The sequence below is a fragment of the Eufriesea mexicana genome, unplaced genomic scaffold (genome assembly GCF_001483705.2).
Source record: "Eufriesea mexicana isolate 0111107269 unplaced genomic scaffold, ASM148370v2 scaffold325, whole genome shotgun sequence".
NCBI lineage: Eukaryota > Metazoa > Arthropoda > Insecta > Hymenoptera > Apidae > Eufriesea > Eufriesea mexicana.
The window spans coordinates 311,188-326,489 of record NW_016908500.1 but is presented as its reverse complement, the minus strand read 5'-3'; the positions used below and the strand labels follow the sequence as shown (position 1 = coordinate 326,489).

At 25.9% G+C, this 15,302-nt stretch overlaps 1 protein-coding gene across 1 annotated transcript; it reads left to right on the top strand.

Moving 5' to 3' along the window:
* Positions 1–6: 6 nt before the first annotated feature.
* Positions 7–13,963, top strand: LOC108556172 (uncharacterized). The gene is made up of 12 exons (XM_017912155.1): positions 7–377; positions 2,881–3,133; positions 7,547–7,631; positions 7,953–8,132; positions 8,610–8,650; positions 9,560–9,719; positions 10,004–10,122; positions 10,258–10,393; positions 11,294–11,900; positions 12,741–13,198; positions 13,463–13,660; positions 13,750–13,963. The coding sequence occupies exons 1-11, from the start codon at positions 355–357 to the stop codon at positions 13,624–13,626; spliced, it is 2,226 nt and encodes a 741-aa protein (XP_017767644.1). The 5' UTR covers positions 7–354; the 3' UTR covers positions 13,627–13,660; positions 13,750–13,963.
* The last annotated feature ends 1,339 nt before the right edge of the window (positions 13,964–15,302 follow it).

Sequence of the window (15,302 nt, the reverse complement as noted above, 5' to 3'; positions counted from 1 at the left end):
CTACATAAGTCTGAAGCATGAATGAGCCAGTACCGGGCGATGCTGGTGACCGCTAGCCACTAAGTGCCGCGCTGACGGAGTTGCCGTGGTTGTGTGCGCCTAGTCGGCCACCTCTTGTGCCTAACCGGCCACGTCCGTGCGTGCCAGAGAACATTTTGTAAGATGCGATTTTGTCTCTCATGGCGAGGGAGCTTTCGTCGTGAGATTCGTTCACTTTCCGTACGGTCCACTTCGTTCGAAGTATACTACGCTCGCGGGTTACGTAAATTTGCAAAAAAAAGACTATAGAGAAAAGGAAAACCGCCGCAAGATAAGGAAGGAAAGAAAAGAGCGAACTGTGCGTAGAACGTCGAAATGAGGAGGGCATCGTTTGATAAGTAAATTTTCATTTTCTTCGTTCATTTCGACAGGAAATTAGGAAGAAAGATGAAATTAGTGGGAAAAAAGCTTCTCATGTAGCTGATGTTTTTTATAAATGTTCTGCATTATTTCTTGCGGCGAAAACGTAATTCCAGCCAAACTATGTTTAATTGTGCGATGCTTCAATGACTAACACAGAGAGTGCATTGTTTAATACAGCTTCTTCAAACAAGAAATTTAGAATAGTCTTGCTATGATGTCGATCATTTGCAAATTCCCGTATTTTTAACGATTACGAAAAGGTATCTAACTATACAGCACAAACTTAAAATCAGAAAAAAGGAAGAAAAGAAGAAGAAATGGTAGTATCAATTATAGGAAATTTGGTTTTCATAGCAAAATCACCCTATAAAATTAGTAGTAGAAATTTTTTCTAATAAATTAGCATTACTTTTCATTATTCGAGATATCTCCTTCAATGATTCGTTCCGATTTAAAACACTCGAACTTCTGTTGAATAATCTATTTAAAGCAACAGATCACGCTGTTCAAAGTTACATTATCACAATGTTATTTTACGTTATAAAATATGTAAAATTTTAAGAATTTAATAGATCACTAAATATTTAAACGTTGCTTCAAAAATATATTTTTGTGTGAATTCGAGAAAATTACGATTTTTTGATAGAAAATAATTCGTATTATATAGGTATATCTCAGTTATTTTAAATTATGTTCGATCGTATCGACATTGTTAAAAACCAAGAATCGAAGTAAAATTATATAATATTATCAAACTATAAAAAGTAATATAATTTTGGCAAGACATAAAACAATAAAAAAATTATATCGGCAAATCGTTAATACTTGACGATGTTGTGGTTATAAATATAACTTTTATGAAGATATTTTATTTCTAAGATAAAATTATCTACAACTCTTTTTTCGATGCTTACCTGATACCTTGTACTGCAGTAGTCAAATTGTTATAAATATTACTTAATGTATTTTTTCCATGCTGCTAATTAATTTTAATTTATCTGATTATTTTTTCGATCAACTCGATTTCTAATAAATACAGCACTGGTAGTACACCCCGAACGCAACCGCTCAAACTGTTACTGCGTATTACGTTACAACAGATAAATTTAGCATTTCTTTTGCACAGAACCTCATTGTACCGCTGCCAATACTGCAACGCGGAATTAATTGGCTGCTTGGAAGAGAACCAATTTCCTTCGATAAAAAAATCCGATTTATCTAATGTTACATATATATAGTGTATCTAATGTCGATACTTCCTTTTACACTTATATATGTTATCTATTTTTTATTCAAGTTTTATATTAGTCAAATAACCATAGTTTTAATGTTAGTACAGTATCAACAAAATATTCTGGAAAGAAATTATTCAAGTTGTTCAGATGATTTTTTTTTTAAATAGCATACTTTTTACAGTCGTAGTTTATTAGAAAATATATCTTTTATATAAATATTTATAGGATGAGCTATTGATCACCTTTTCAGATATTGTGAAAAGAAATTATAAAGTTATATTTATGATTTCTCTTCAAAGTAAATGAAATAAAATATTTTCTAAAATATTTATTATTAGGAAATGGTTTATTTGCATTTATTTATGAGGTGAACACTTTATCATCTTTTCACAGTTTCTGAAGAGAAATTATGAAGTTGCATTTATGATTTCTCTTCAAAATAATTGAAATAAGATAATTTCTATGATGATAGTATATTAGAAAATGTTTTTTCTTTATATAAGTTTATAGGGTCAGTTGATTATCTTTTTATAATTTCTGAAAAGAAACTATAAAGTTATATATATGATTTCTCTTCAAGATAAATTATGTAAGATATATTTGGTAGTCTCAATTTATTAGAAAATATTTCATACATGTATTCTATACAATTATGGGGTGAATTCTTGTTTACTTTTCCACAGATCCTCTTTTCTTCTTCCTTTCATGAATATCTAGTATTCACAATTTTAATCATATATTACATCTTGATCAATTTAAACTATGATGAATTGAAAATTAAGTCTATACTTATACCAATGATCCAATTCAAGTACATAGTATTTTAAATGAAAAAGGGTTATATCCATTTTAACTACACAAAAATGTAAAAATAAATTTATCTTTTTTTCCCTTATATCTCATTCAAAAATTGAAGAAGTAGCTCACAATATTCCATGAATCTTTTATATACAATCACATTTTCCAATGAGTAAAATAATAACATTACTTCAAGTTTACTTGAGAACTCATAATAAAAAAAAAAATAAAACAGTTTATTTCATATCACAAATTATTCTTGAACCACAACTTTAATATGTATTGAATGATGAGGTTAAGTTAAGAGTAGTTTTAGGGGTAACATCAATCCCACCGCTTTTTCTTAATTTGCATGATCGCTTAATCGTACGAAAGCAAAGTATAAAGCAAACATTGAACGTTGGTTTACGCAAAAACGTAGACTAAACAATTACCATTTCGGCAGACACAATAACACGAAGCGGAACGTTTTGAGCAACACGTATAGTTCGTACAGAGTCGCGTCCGAAAATTCAAAGGATGCAGACTACCAGTACAGTGTGAATTATAGTAATATACAAGAGAATTATCTGCAACGTAGCGTATCTGCGGACAATGTTGTAATACGTTCCCGTGGTTTCAAGCCCTCTGATAGGCACGATCCCGTGAAGAGGAATTTTCTTGAGAATCTTACTTCGAAGATACTACATTTCGATATGGTGAGTATTTACAACTGTAAAATGTAAATTTGTCATTTTTTTTATGGTTTAAATAAGATTTTAAGTTACAAAAATAATGATTGCATTTTGCTATTTAGAAATAATTTCTTGAAGCTATGATGAGTAGTGTAGTACTAATAGTTAATAGAAAAAAAATTTCTCCTTTAAATTTTAAATATTTACATAGAGTCAGTTACTTAATTAATTAAAAAACTTTCTTTTTCATTTTTCTTTTTTTTTATATGTTTAGAGAAGAAATAATTTAAAATATATTTTATAACTGATAAATCACTTCTTAGAAGTAATAAAATATTATTGCACCTTTATGTTTATTGTTGTTATTAATACATATACGTGTATAATTAATATTAAGTGTTATGACATCTAAAATAAAGGAAATGTTGATCATTTTCAAATTACTTGATTTAGGTTAAAGAATGTGATTTAGAATAGAACATTTCGAAATTGTTAACTTTTAATATTTTAATAAATTTGGATATTAATACAGTATTAATATTTATCTTACATTATTTGAAAAGAAGGAAAAAAAATTTGGAAAATAAGTGCAGTATTCCTTTATTTAGGAACTTAAATATATAACAGATGTACGTTAAGATTTACAAGCGTATATTAAATTTAGCGAGTCTCTAATTTATGATACAGAAACAACTAAATTGACCTACAATACTACAATAGCGCTATGGCCGTAGCGCTGTAAACTTGGCTAGTTTATATTCCTTTGTTTTTATAATTGTGTTCACACAATCTTATCTGTTTGAAATTAATTCATTATAAATGCATTTTATTTATTTCATTAAATGCATATTAAAATGCATAGCGATATATTGCAATACAATCATAATAAGAACATATAGGTTTATGTTTTAATAATGAATTTTATAATAATAGTATTACATTATTATTTATAATATTAATATAAATTAATATTTTATTCGTTAATATTAAATTTATAATACTAAGATTGCAATTAATACAAATAAATAATATAAAATTTTAATATTTAATTTTGGTTAAGTTATGATTCTTTATTTTATAATACTAACTTCGAAATATTTTTGCACTTCAAAAGTTTTCAAATTTAATTTCTTATTTACTCTTGCGAATTTTAATATACTTACATTGTTGTATAATTTGATATACATGCTTTTGTTTTTGCATAAACTACATATTTTTTATTATTACATAAAATACGAATTATAAATAAAGAAAATTAATATAAAATTTTACAGAAAAAAGATATAATTATAAATAACGTATATTCGATAGTGTGAAATCAATTAACAGAACAATTAAATTAGCTAAAAACAAATTTGAATGAAATAATTTTTCCTTATTCTAAAATATTATACATAATTTTAGATATATAAAAGTATAGAATGTTATATAAAATATAGAAAATTTTGTGTAAATTTACTTTAACATTTATTTTAATAATTAATATTTAAAAAATTAAAAAGACATAGTTAATAGAACTGAATTCTCAATGATTGTTATGCCTTAATGACACAATGAAGAAAATATTCTTAGCAGTACTCATGTTACTTCTTATCTTTTCTATTAAAAATTAATAATTACAATTTTAATGCTAATAAAATATTATTCCAGAACCTAAGAAGGAAAATATTATTTTATCTTAAGATAATTTATTTTTTTTTTTATTAAGTGATAAAAGAAATCAGTATCAAAATGACGACTCGTATTAAATATCAAAAATTAATTAAATAATTAAATATTTAAGTGACTTACTTCGTCAGAACATAAATTTTTGAATATATTTACACCATGTGTCAGGCTACTTGGATGTAGTGAATAAATTGGGATTTAACCTTCAGATTCAAAATAAATGCTTCTGTTCTTTGAAAGAACGTGCAAAAAACAATGGAAACATTATAGTACACTTTATCGTATATCTTTCAAAAATAAACAATGGAACTATATCAGTACATCCCATAAATGGAAACAAGTAAACAATGTTATACAGGTATAAATTCGGAAATAGCTGATTAGAAAATTATAAGAAAATTATTAAAGAAAATAATTACCAAAGTTGTTCATTCGAAGACAAGTATGAGAAGAATTATATAAAATATTAAATATATACAAAACTAGAATATTAAATAAATTTATACTATAAGTATAATTCATAACACCATAAAAGTATTTATAATAATTCATATTAATTATATTAAAACAAGATAAATACGATGAATACTCAATCTATTAATGATGTCAAATTTATATTAACTACCAAAAAATAGGAATTTGAAGTAGATATATAAATAGAGTTTTCTCCTAATACAATATATTAGGAGAAATTAGGATAACATATTATATAAGGGACACAAATTTTCAATAATTTTTCATAATTTTCTCAATTAGAATAATGAAGTCCATAAAAATTAATATATCAATAATGAATTCATTTTTATTATTTTCACATATTTTTATTTTTACTAGAATGCTTATTATAAATTTTTATATTTATATTTATATACAATATCTTTTTTATTTCCTTTCGTCACAAAACACAATAATAGAAATTGATTGTTTAATTTCGAAATTAATTAATGTAATTAATTTCTTTAAACAGGATATTTTTCTTCTTATGTGAAATAATTTTACACTGTTTTCATTTTAAATAGTATATCTTGCACTTGCACTTGCAAATCTTGCATAGATTTGTATTAAAATTGTAATAGATTATTATGTACAATGGATCACAGAAGTATTCTTACCATCTCAATTATTAAATTCGAATCTATAATAATATTTATCCAGAAATATTTATCAGCAAAAATAAATAGCATAATCATTAATTTTTCGATTTGTATATCTTTTAGTAAAAGATAATAATTTATTGTAATATAAATGTAAATGTAAATAAATCATTTACATATATTTAGAATTCACTAAAAAAATAATCAAACGGATATTAACCACCAAAAAGCTAAAAATAAATATAAAATGTCTAATTCGAATTATTATATTATAATACAGAAGTTAATTTTATAAATTTTCAAATTATAATAACACCTCCATTATAACATAAATTTGGCGATTACGTTTTTATCGATAATATATACGAATAAGATGTAGTTATTCCAATAAAATATGATATATTCGAAATTTATTGAATATATCTCACAATAATAGAAAAATAATTTCTATTTTCAATATGATAACAGTTTTAAACATAGAGTGTTGAGACACACATTATGAAACAATTAATATTAATTGTAAACAATATACCACATCTTTTGGCAAAAAAGATTACGAAATTATGAAATTTCAAACAACATAATGAAGATTTTAAAAAAAGGTGAAGGGGTTATTTCCCTGCAGAGCACTATTTTTAATAGATCTTTGAAAATTTTTTCTGCAAAGAAGCAAATCTTTTTCGACTTGATTTGAATACAAGTTTGTAGCTCTATATTTCAGAATTATTCATAGTTTCTTTCATACAAAAATATTAAGAATTACAGGAGTTATAACCAATCTAATAAAGATCGTAAAAGAAAAAAGTGACTCCGTGGTTGTCACAATTTAGGTCGTTCTGTTTATCAAAAATGGAAAAATTTTAAAAGTATTCTATTCAGTATGAATGTGACTACAGCTGGACTTAGAATCTTCCCAAAATATTAGAAATTGAAAATTTAACAGCACTCGAAAGTCAATTAATCGATCTTTTCTTGATTCTTTCGTATTTAGTGGACTCAAAAAAATAGTAAAAACCATCCGATTTTAAAAATTCTAATTTTGACGATAAAGACATATGTACTGAAAATTCTCTCCAAATTTAGTGGCAATTGGTTGGCCAGAAACTTAAAGTGCTACGGAATTGGAATTTATAGAAAGTTATTCACGGTATGCCAGATAAATTGAAGAACATGATTAAATTTAAAGCTTGAGAAAATATTAGCTCATAATAGATGTGTTGCAGTTGGCATACATAATGCAAATATGAATATTTTTTGGCATTGAATCTACGATAATTTATTCATATTGGGCATTTATATTAGAATTATTATTTTTCCGTGAATGACATCAATTAAAAGTTTAATAATTATTATACTATGTATTCTTTTGATACGTATTTTAGGATATGTATTGTCAAAAAATATTAATGGCATAACACGATATATGATACATTGATCATCGAATTGTACAATTTGAAAAATATTATTTGCAAAATTATTTTTGTAATTCATCATTTGATTAAATATAATGAATATATATAATATATACAAATAATACTATATATATATAATTGAAAATTTTTAGTTAAAAAATAAATAAAATTTTTAATTAAAATATAATTGAATATATTTTAGAACTACGAAGTATGATATGCGATATGTTTATATTGATCATCAATTTCTTTTTATGTTGTAGGAGAACAATGGAAGTGCCCCGGTTAATTTACAAAAATTACTTACTCCTGCCTCAGATTCGCAGGAAATTATGCAATCGAAAAATAGTAAGTTCCTATTCACTTGAAGAATATTATTTTTATATTAAAATTGAAAATTAAATGAAAATAAATATTAAGAACGAAAATTAAAATTTCAATTTTAACTTAAATTGAGAACCATTGACGTCTATGAGCATAATTAACAATTATACACGTCAGTGAACCATTTGATAGAAAATCATTATACAAAAGAAAAATATAAAAAAACATTATACATTTCTTACTATATGCATATGTATATGTTTCTCAGTATAATTCATAACGTAACTAGTCATAACTAATATCATATTAATATACGAATGCAAATATATGACAAATTCTTTACAGGGAAGATGTTTGCATCTTCGTATTTTTATGCACCGACACATCCAACCGTAGAGGATCAAGTTGAACTCGCTCGACGAATTTCACATTCGTTGAGCGATGTAAAAAACATGAAAAGTAAAGGTCAATCCATGTATGTGAACAGGAAGAAACGATCAGTGAAATGGATTCATGATGGCAATGGTACGTATACATGTACGTGATATGCATCGGTGATTACAAAGGTGGCCTAAGTGGTATATGTTTCTACTCAAAATATTAAATGTTGAATAAATTAAGAATTTAATTACGACGAAGCTACAAATTTAATCTAATGATTCAATTTTTCTTTATTTTATCAAAAATAGTTTTATTTTATTTTAATATAAATAAACGCAGCACAAAATAAATGGTAAAATCATTACTTTCAGATTTTTTACTTGCAATTAAACCACATTCATAATTATTGGCATGTGTACGTGGAGTAATATTAATTTGATATAATATTATAAATTTCATATACGTTACGTGATAAATTGGAAATATTTATTAGCATAAATTTGATCTAGATATTTATTATAATTAATACTAATTATTAAAACTTTCGTAATATGTACATCTGTAACTTTCTATGGTTGTAAAAATTGTTCTAAAATTGTTTCTTAAATCAACATATTACAGGTATAGAAGATGCAGAAGAACCCCTAACATCTGTTCACAGAGTAAGTGGTGTGTGTTCAAAATTGCAGTGCGTATTTTTATATATTTTCACGAAGTTTATAGTGAAACAAATATCATTTTGATAGATATTAATTCGAGTCACATTTTTTTTCAATAATTCATATATTCGATATTTTATAATTATTTATATTCTAAATACGAGATAAAGTAAAAATAAATATTTTATCTAGTAGACTAATTTGTTAGAATGAATTTTATGCAATATTATTTAAATATTAGTTAATTTTATACTTGCTTTGAGTTAAATATTAGTGTGAAAATATAGTTCTTTTATTTATAATTTAATTTATAATTTATTTATAAAATATTTGTTATGAAAACAATTTTTTAGTCTTTTACTAGAAATAATAACATAGCATAATGTTAATGTATAAAAATCTAATATTATATATTTACATATGTTAGGATTAAATTAGAGTAATATAAAGAATAGATGTTATTCAGTATACTATTAATAAATTATTGTATTCTAAAAATGTAAAAATTATTCATTCAATTCACGAAGACAACAAATTTACTTCCATTTCTATATAATAATAATTATAATTTAAAATTAATATATGAAAAATAAACATATTTGTATATTTAAATTTATTTTCAGAAAATTTGTTGTGAATATAACTTAATTTTTACACGTAATTTCAAAAGTATTTATTATGAATTGAATATTAAATATCTATCAAAATGAAACTGGTAACAAAAAGTAAATGAACTGTTGTCTAATTTATTTCATGCAAAGATATTTCATAGAAGACTATTTTTTCATTAATTAATTATAATCTAACAAATAAAAACAATTTAATGTATATGTAGAGTTATAACATTACTTTGTATACTCATTTGCAAAGATAAACTTACGTTATACTTTATTGAAAATATTATTTTAATAGGATAAAATTCCATTAAAATGTATGATGAATCCACATGGAAAAGTGTTGGACATTCATGGAATTCAAGCTTTGGGTGAAGAAGTGAATATTGAACCAATGCCGAAAAATCCAGAAAAACTATTTGATATTGTTCGTGATTTAAATAATCAACGGGGCCGTGGTAATGGTCATTTCTTTCTTATGTCTGAATATTCATACATTAATATAATATTGTATAATATTTTTGCAATATTAATTTTATTTTATTTTATTGATATTAAAAAAATCAATAAATAAAACAATTGCAAAATATTTTAATTATTAATTATTAATTTGATAATATTTAATATCTTTTGCGACTTTATTGAATCAAATCAAAGACATTAGATGACGAAATTCAAGGAATGATTATTTTAAGTAAATGAGATTGTGTTACGAATGATTAAATGTGGAACTGATTTATAGGTGCTGAAATATTTGCGAAACGCAGGAAAAGATCCGAAAAATGGGTCGTAGACAAAGATCAGCCACAAACACCAAGCACACCTGGTATGCCAAAAATGCCAATGTATGCGGGGAAACCGGTAAGACTAACCTTCATAAATAACAGTTTATATACGATTAAATAATCACTATAGCTAATGACTATCTTCAACATAATAAAAAGAAAAATTTTTAATATTAAACGAAATTATTGTACTTGGGCTTACTTGACATAGGAAATGAATGGCAATTCAAAGTTCTCGACTCTGCCCCCTCTTACGCCTATAGTACCTGAGCCAGTCATCGAGAAATCATTTTACAATCCCTTTACCGTGGACCTGTCTTTAGATGATACGGCTCCACCTACAACGGGTGCGTAAATCTTATACAAATTTATATCTTCTTTATCCTACGCAATCTAGTTGGCACGTTTCTATTTGGCAACTCTCCATGCTATATTCTCGTTTGTTCGAATTGTTTTCACATCATGAGTAAATATCTAACGATTTCCAAGGACTTCGAGCTAAACTACTTCATACTTATTTCTAGTTGATCTGTGATATACTATTATTTTGATCTGCTTTTACCTTTCAAGTAGATTTCCAACCTATAAAATAATATCGTGATAAACTAAAAAGGTCATTCGGAGATATTAAGAGCATTGACACGTCCTATACCTACGAGTTAATGTCAGACTTGTCTACTTCGTCATAGGTTCAATAACCTAGAAGCTTTTAATTGGCAAACGATGTCGATGTTATTCAGTCTACGCGACACTACCGCCGCATTCTTTTTCGGTGTATATTTAAAATAAACAACTAGCTACACATCGTTGCCAATCGATACCTTCACGCTGATTAAAGCCATTTATATGCGAGTTACAGCACATTGACATTTAATCTTGCTAAAACTAGCAACACTTTCTAAACGAATTATACTTACGTAATAACTTCATTTTCTTATTTTTAACAACTTTAGGAGAAAATATTTATCTATGTGATTATACTCTACTATGAGTTTCTTACTATATTCAATTGAGTTCATGTAAGATATATGTAGAATATAACATAATTTTATAATATATGGAATATCAATATATTAAATATAATTGAATGATTTTATGACATTAAAAAAGATATTATATTATAATATTAAAAATAATATTATCAAATATATGAGCGGAAATAATCTCTGCGATTTATAATAAAGTAATTAAATAAAAGTAAATAGATTGAAAATTGAAAATTCGAAAAGACTTTTACAATTTTACAGGCCGAAATCAATATCGATGTAATGGTAAAGAGTGCAACCATATGACTGAAGTAAAAAAAATTTATCTGAGAGAAGTGGCTGTTGGTACTGACAATGATCTTCCCTTCGATAAATCTCGATCGTCGATAGTTGAGAAATCACGTCGAATCAGTTTCGAACCTGACGTTGAGCGACATAACAGTTATTATGGCAGAAATAACACTAACGAGAATACGTCGATTACCACTAACAGACGCAATCATAATTATAACAAGGCTTCGCTGAACAAATCTAATTTTTCTAATGCGCAGCATGCTACTAACAGAGAGGTTAGAAATTACATAAAGGAACAACGGGTCACGGAATGTGTAAAGAGCACGATTAACGACAACGAAAAGTTTGTGAATAATCAGCGGCAAATTGATAACGAAGAAAATGAATACACACCGATTCCGGTCAAACAATTGATACAAGAATTTGAAAAAACATGCAGACCGATTATGCAATATAAACAATTCAGTCCAAAGGTTATTCCAATTGTGCAGCAATCTTCCCTCGATAATGATATAACGCGATTCTTTGAAACACAAAATTCCGTTAAATATAATGCTGAAGAAGAACATAGGAGGTGAGATAGAATAAAATTTAGAACAAACTATTAAATATTTTAAATGGAATTCTATGCTAGGTTATTAGTAACTTGAATCGACATCTCTTTTATATTTTTTTATTTCGTAATTGAAATATATTGATTAACGTAATTGACAAAATGCTATTTCATCATTAGTTAGGGTATTTTGATCCCTTTTTTATTTTTTATGTAATACGTCATTTTCGTCTAGGTTGTTATTATTTCCTTCGTTCAAAGTTTTCCACCATTACTATTTTTAATTACCCTTATCATGTTTCATTCTGAAATCATCATGAGTAATATTATCCTTTTGTATACATACCTAATCATTAGTATAGAATTATTTTTCAATGATAGACAAATTAGCATACTCAACTTATTTGATAAATTTTACAATGTTATGTAATAATATTTTCCAATATTTCTAAATTCAGTAAAAAATAGATAATAATTAAAATAGTGATCTCTTCAAAAAATATTTTGATATTTCTCATGTTATGATAATTCTTTCTTACTAACGCCTTATTACTTGCTGGATTCACTTTTAAATAAATTTTTGAGAAATCAAAGGCTTTGTCGTATTTGTTATACAAAATTTTATTTATATTAATTTTTATGTAACATCTACTGCAAATATTTAAAAAAAAAAAGAAAAATACGTATGAATATACGTATAATAAATTCGAATCAATCATGAATTATATTTTAAAACCGATTATTATTCGCGTTAATCAACGTGTAGATAAATAGCATAGAATTTCATTTATTGAATTTTCATTAGACCTTCATCGAGAATCAAAACAGGCTACAATCTTATATTACTTGATCACAAAACAGAATAGCCGAACAACAAAGATACGAAGAACTTGTGAAGCTCCAAGAGCATTGTAACAATGGCTACATGTCAACTGATGACACGGAATACACGACTGATGGAACGGATTCTCAAATAAACGATTACAGCGAAGAAATGATCTATCGTGAAAAATCGGAATCTTCGAGCATAATGAACGGTGATCAAGAATATTCATCGATTTATCGCGAAGAATGTTCCAGTCGACGTCGATCTGTGACATCCGAGGAAGTAGAAAATTTCTGCAACAATGTAGAGGGAAAATATATAAACACAGAATCGGAAGTGCCTGCAGAAGCGAAATCTTTATTACTCTCGATGATAACTTCCCAAGAAGATATTTTGGAAACTATCAAGCATTTACGTAGCACACCCGTTTTGGACAACCTTTTGCATGGTGTTTCGCCGGATTGTAAATTTACTGACATCTGTCCAGACGTAGGCAAGTTAACTCGCATGCGCTTTCATTTCGTTGATATCTACATTACTAACTGAACTTCATTCTCATCTCACAAATATTATCGAATCACACTTGCATTTATTTTGCGCAATGCCATCTAGCGTCAGGATTACAAATAACGATGAATTAGATTCCTTTATGAAGTTGGGAATTTTGTAACACAACATCCCTTGATTTTTATACATTTGTAGAAAAAATATTGAAAAGAAATATGCAGTTTTAAAAAAATCAAATTTATTTTTGTAGGTAAAAAACTTTACGAAGAAAATACGTACACAGGACCAAAACTTGCAAGTGTTCACAACCTAACCAATTACAATACGGCACCTCGAGGCTGGGATCAGTCCTTGACTTATTATCGACCGATTAAATTCGAGAAACCTCAAGAAATTGTTTATTCTGATTTTTAGATATAATTTAATAAGTATGACATTACATACTTAGGTACGTTCAATTTCTCACGTTACAATTTAATTTGCATATATAGTTAACTTTGAGTTTGGAAAATTTTAAGAAAAATAATTTTTTTACAGGAACCAAAAATATCACTACAGAATTGTTCTTTCGAATGTCGCATTACAGATTATTTGAACGTTTTCCCTCGTTTACAATGAATTCGTCTTTTTTCTTTTCATATTTTTTTGATTTTGCCAGATACGAAGATAATATTGAAAATAATTGTCGTAAATAACGAAGAAACTTTTGTACTACTAAATAGTACAGTATATATTTATATGTCTTGAAGCTTCGTTTTGCTTGATGTAGCTATATACCAGTCCCATTATTAAGATGATGATCCTTATTTATGCTTCTCAGCAGTGTTATTGCATTTTACTTTATAATATTATATCAATAAATGTTGTTTTCATAACAATAAGGTGTATTTCGAATATATTATTTATTTTGTTTTGAAGTGTAATTTTGCAAAAGTATAAACACCTTGTATTTGTTAGTATTTAATTGTTTCAGCAATCAACATTATAATAAAAATATTTTATATACAATTTTCTACGTTTTCGTGATTCTTGGCCTTTAAAACAATTTATTAAACAATTTACTATGAAGCGAAAGTACTTTAATTGTAATTGTACAGTAGATCAATTCTAAACGTACATGTAAAATGATTTATAGATCTTAATAACCATTATGATAGATTTCGAAATCATAATTACAAATTTTTAATCAGGAAATTATCTTATAAATGTGATTTATATATATAACTTTTCAAAAATTAATATATTTCTTATTTAGATATACATTCTCATATATATATATAAAGAGAGAAAATAATCTTATTGGGATATAATAAAGTATTAAAATATGAAATGTTTGCATGAAGTTTCAATAACGAAAATTTATGACATAAAATAAAAATGAAAAATTTTAATTGTCATTATTAAGAATTACAATTTAATAATGTTTTAATATATTTATGTTGTATTTTTATATTATACTTTATATATATATTATGCTATATTAAATTTTTTAAAAGTTTATCAGAGTGAGTGTTTAAAATATATTAAAATAACAACATTTTTTTTAAAAAGTTTTTGCAGCACTGACCATGGAAAGGAAAATGAAAATATTTTTTCTTTCGCACAAAAATTGGTGTAATATGATTTTTCAGCCAATTACGAATCTAAATTCGAAATTATAAAAACACAAAATGGAGGTCAAAAATGGCAGCACAATATATGACAATAATATTAAATTTTGATTTTAAGTTTAGAAATAAAAAAAACTTATCGAAAACGAATCGAAAACGAATCGAAAACTTCAGAATAAATAACATAAGTAATATTTAATAACTACGAAAAATTTAATTAAATTATAACAATATTATGTATGTATATACCATTATATACGAAATATCTTTTTCTGCCATCATGTAGAAATTACCACATTGTGTTTTGTCTTTTGGTTATACATTCATAATCAATAATCTAGAAAGCATTATTTTATCAATTTTCGTTCAAATCAAAGGTTATGTTATAAATTTGTGAATTTCTTATCGTTATGATCAAATCGTTTGATCGTACGGATATGACTGACAAAAGTGGCCGTAAGTCATAAAATCGCAATTTAT

Bases quoted from the DNA above. Each gene is read 5' to 3' on its own strand.
- LOC108556172 (XM_017912155.1), top strand. From the start codon at position 355: ATGAGGAGGGCATCGTTTGATAA. The intron at 8,133-8,609 runs GTACGTATACAT...AACATATTACAG, and splicing joins ATGGATTCATGATGGCAATG to GTATAGAAGATGCAGAAGAA. The intron at 10,394-11,293 runs GTGCGTAAATCT...ACAATTTTACAG, and splicing joins TACGGCTCCACCTACAACGG to GCCGAAATCAATATCGATGT.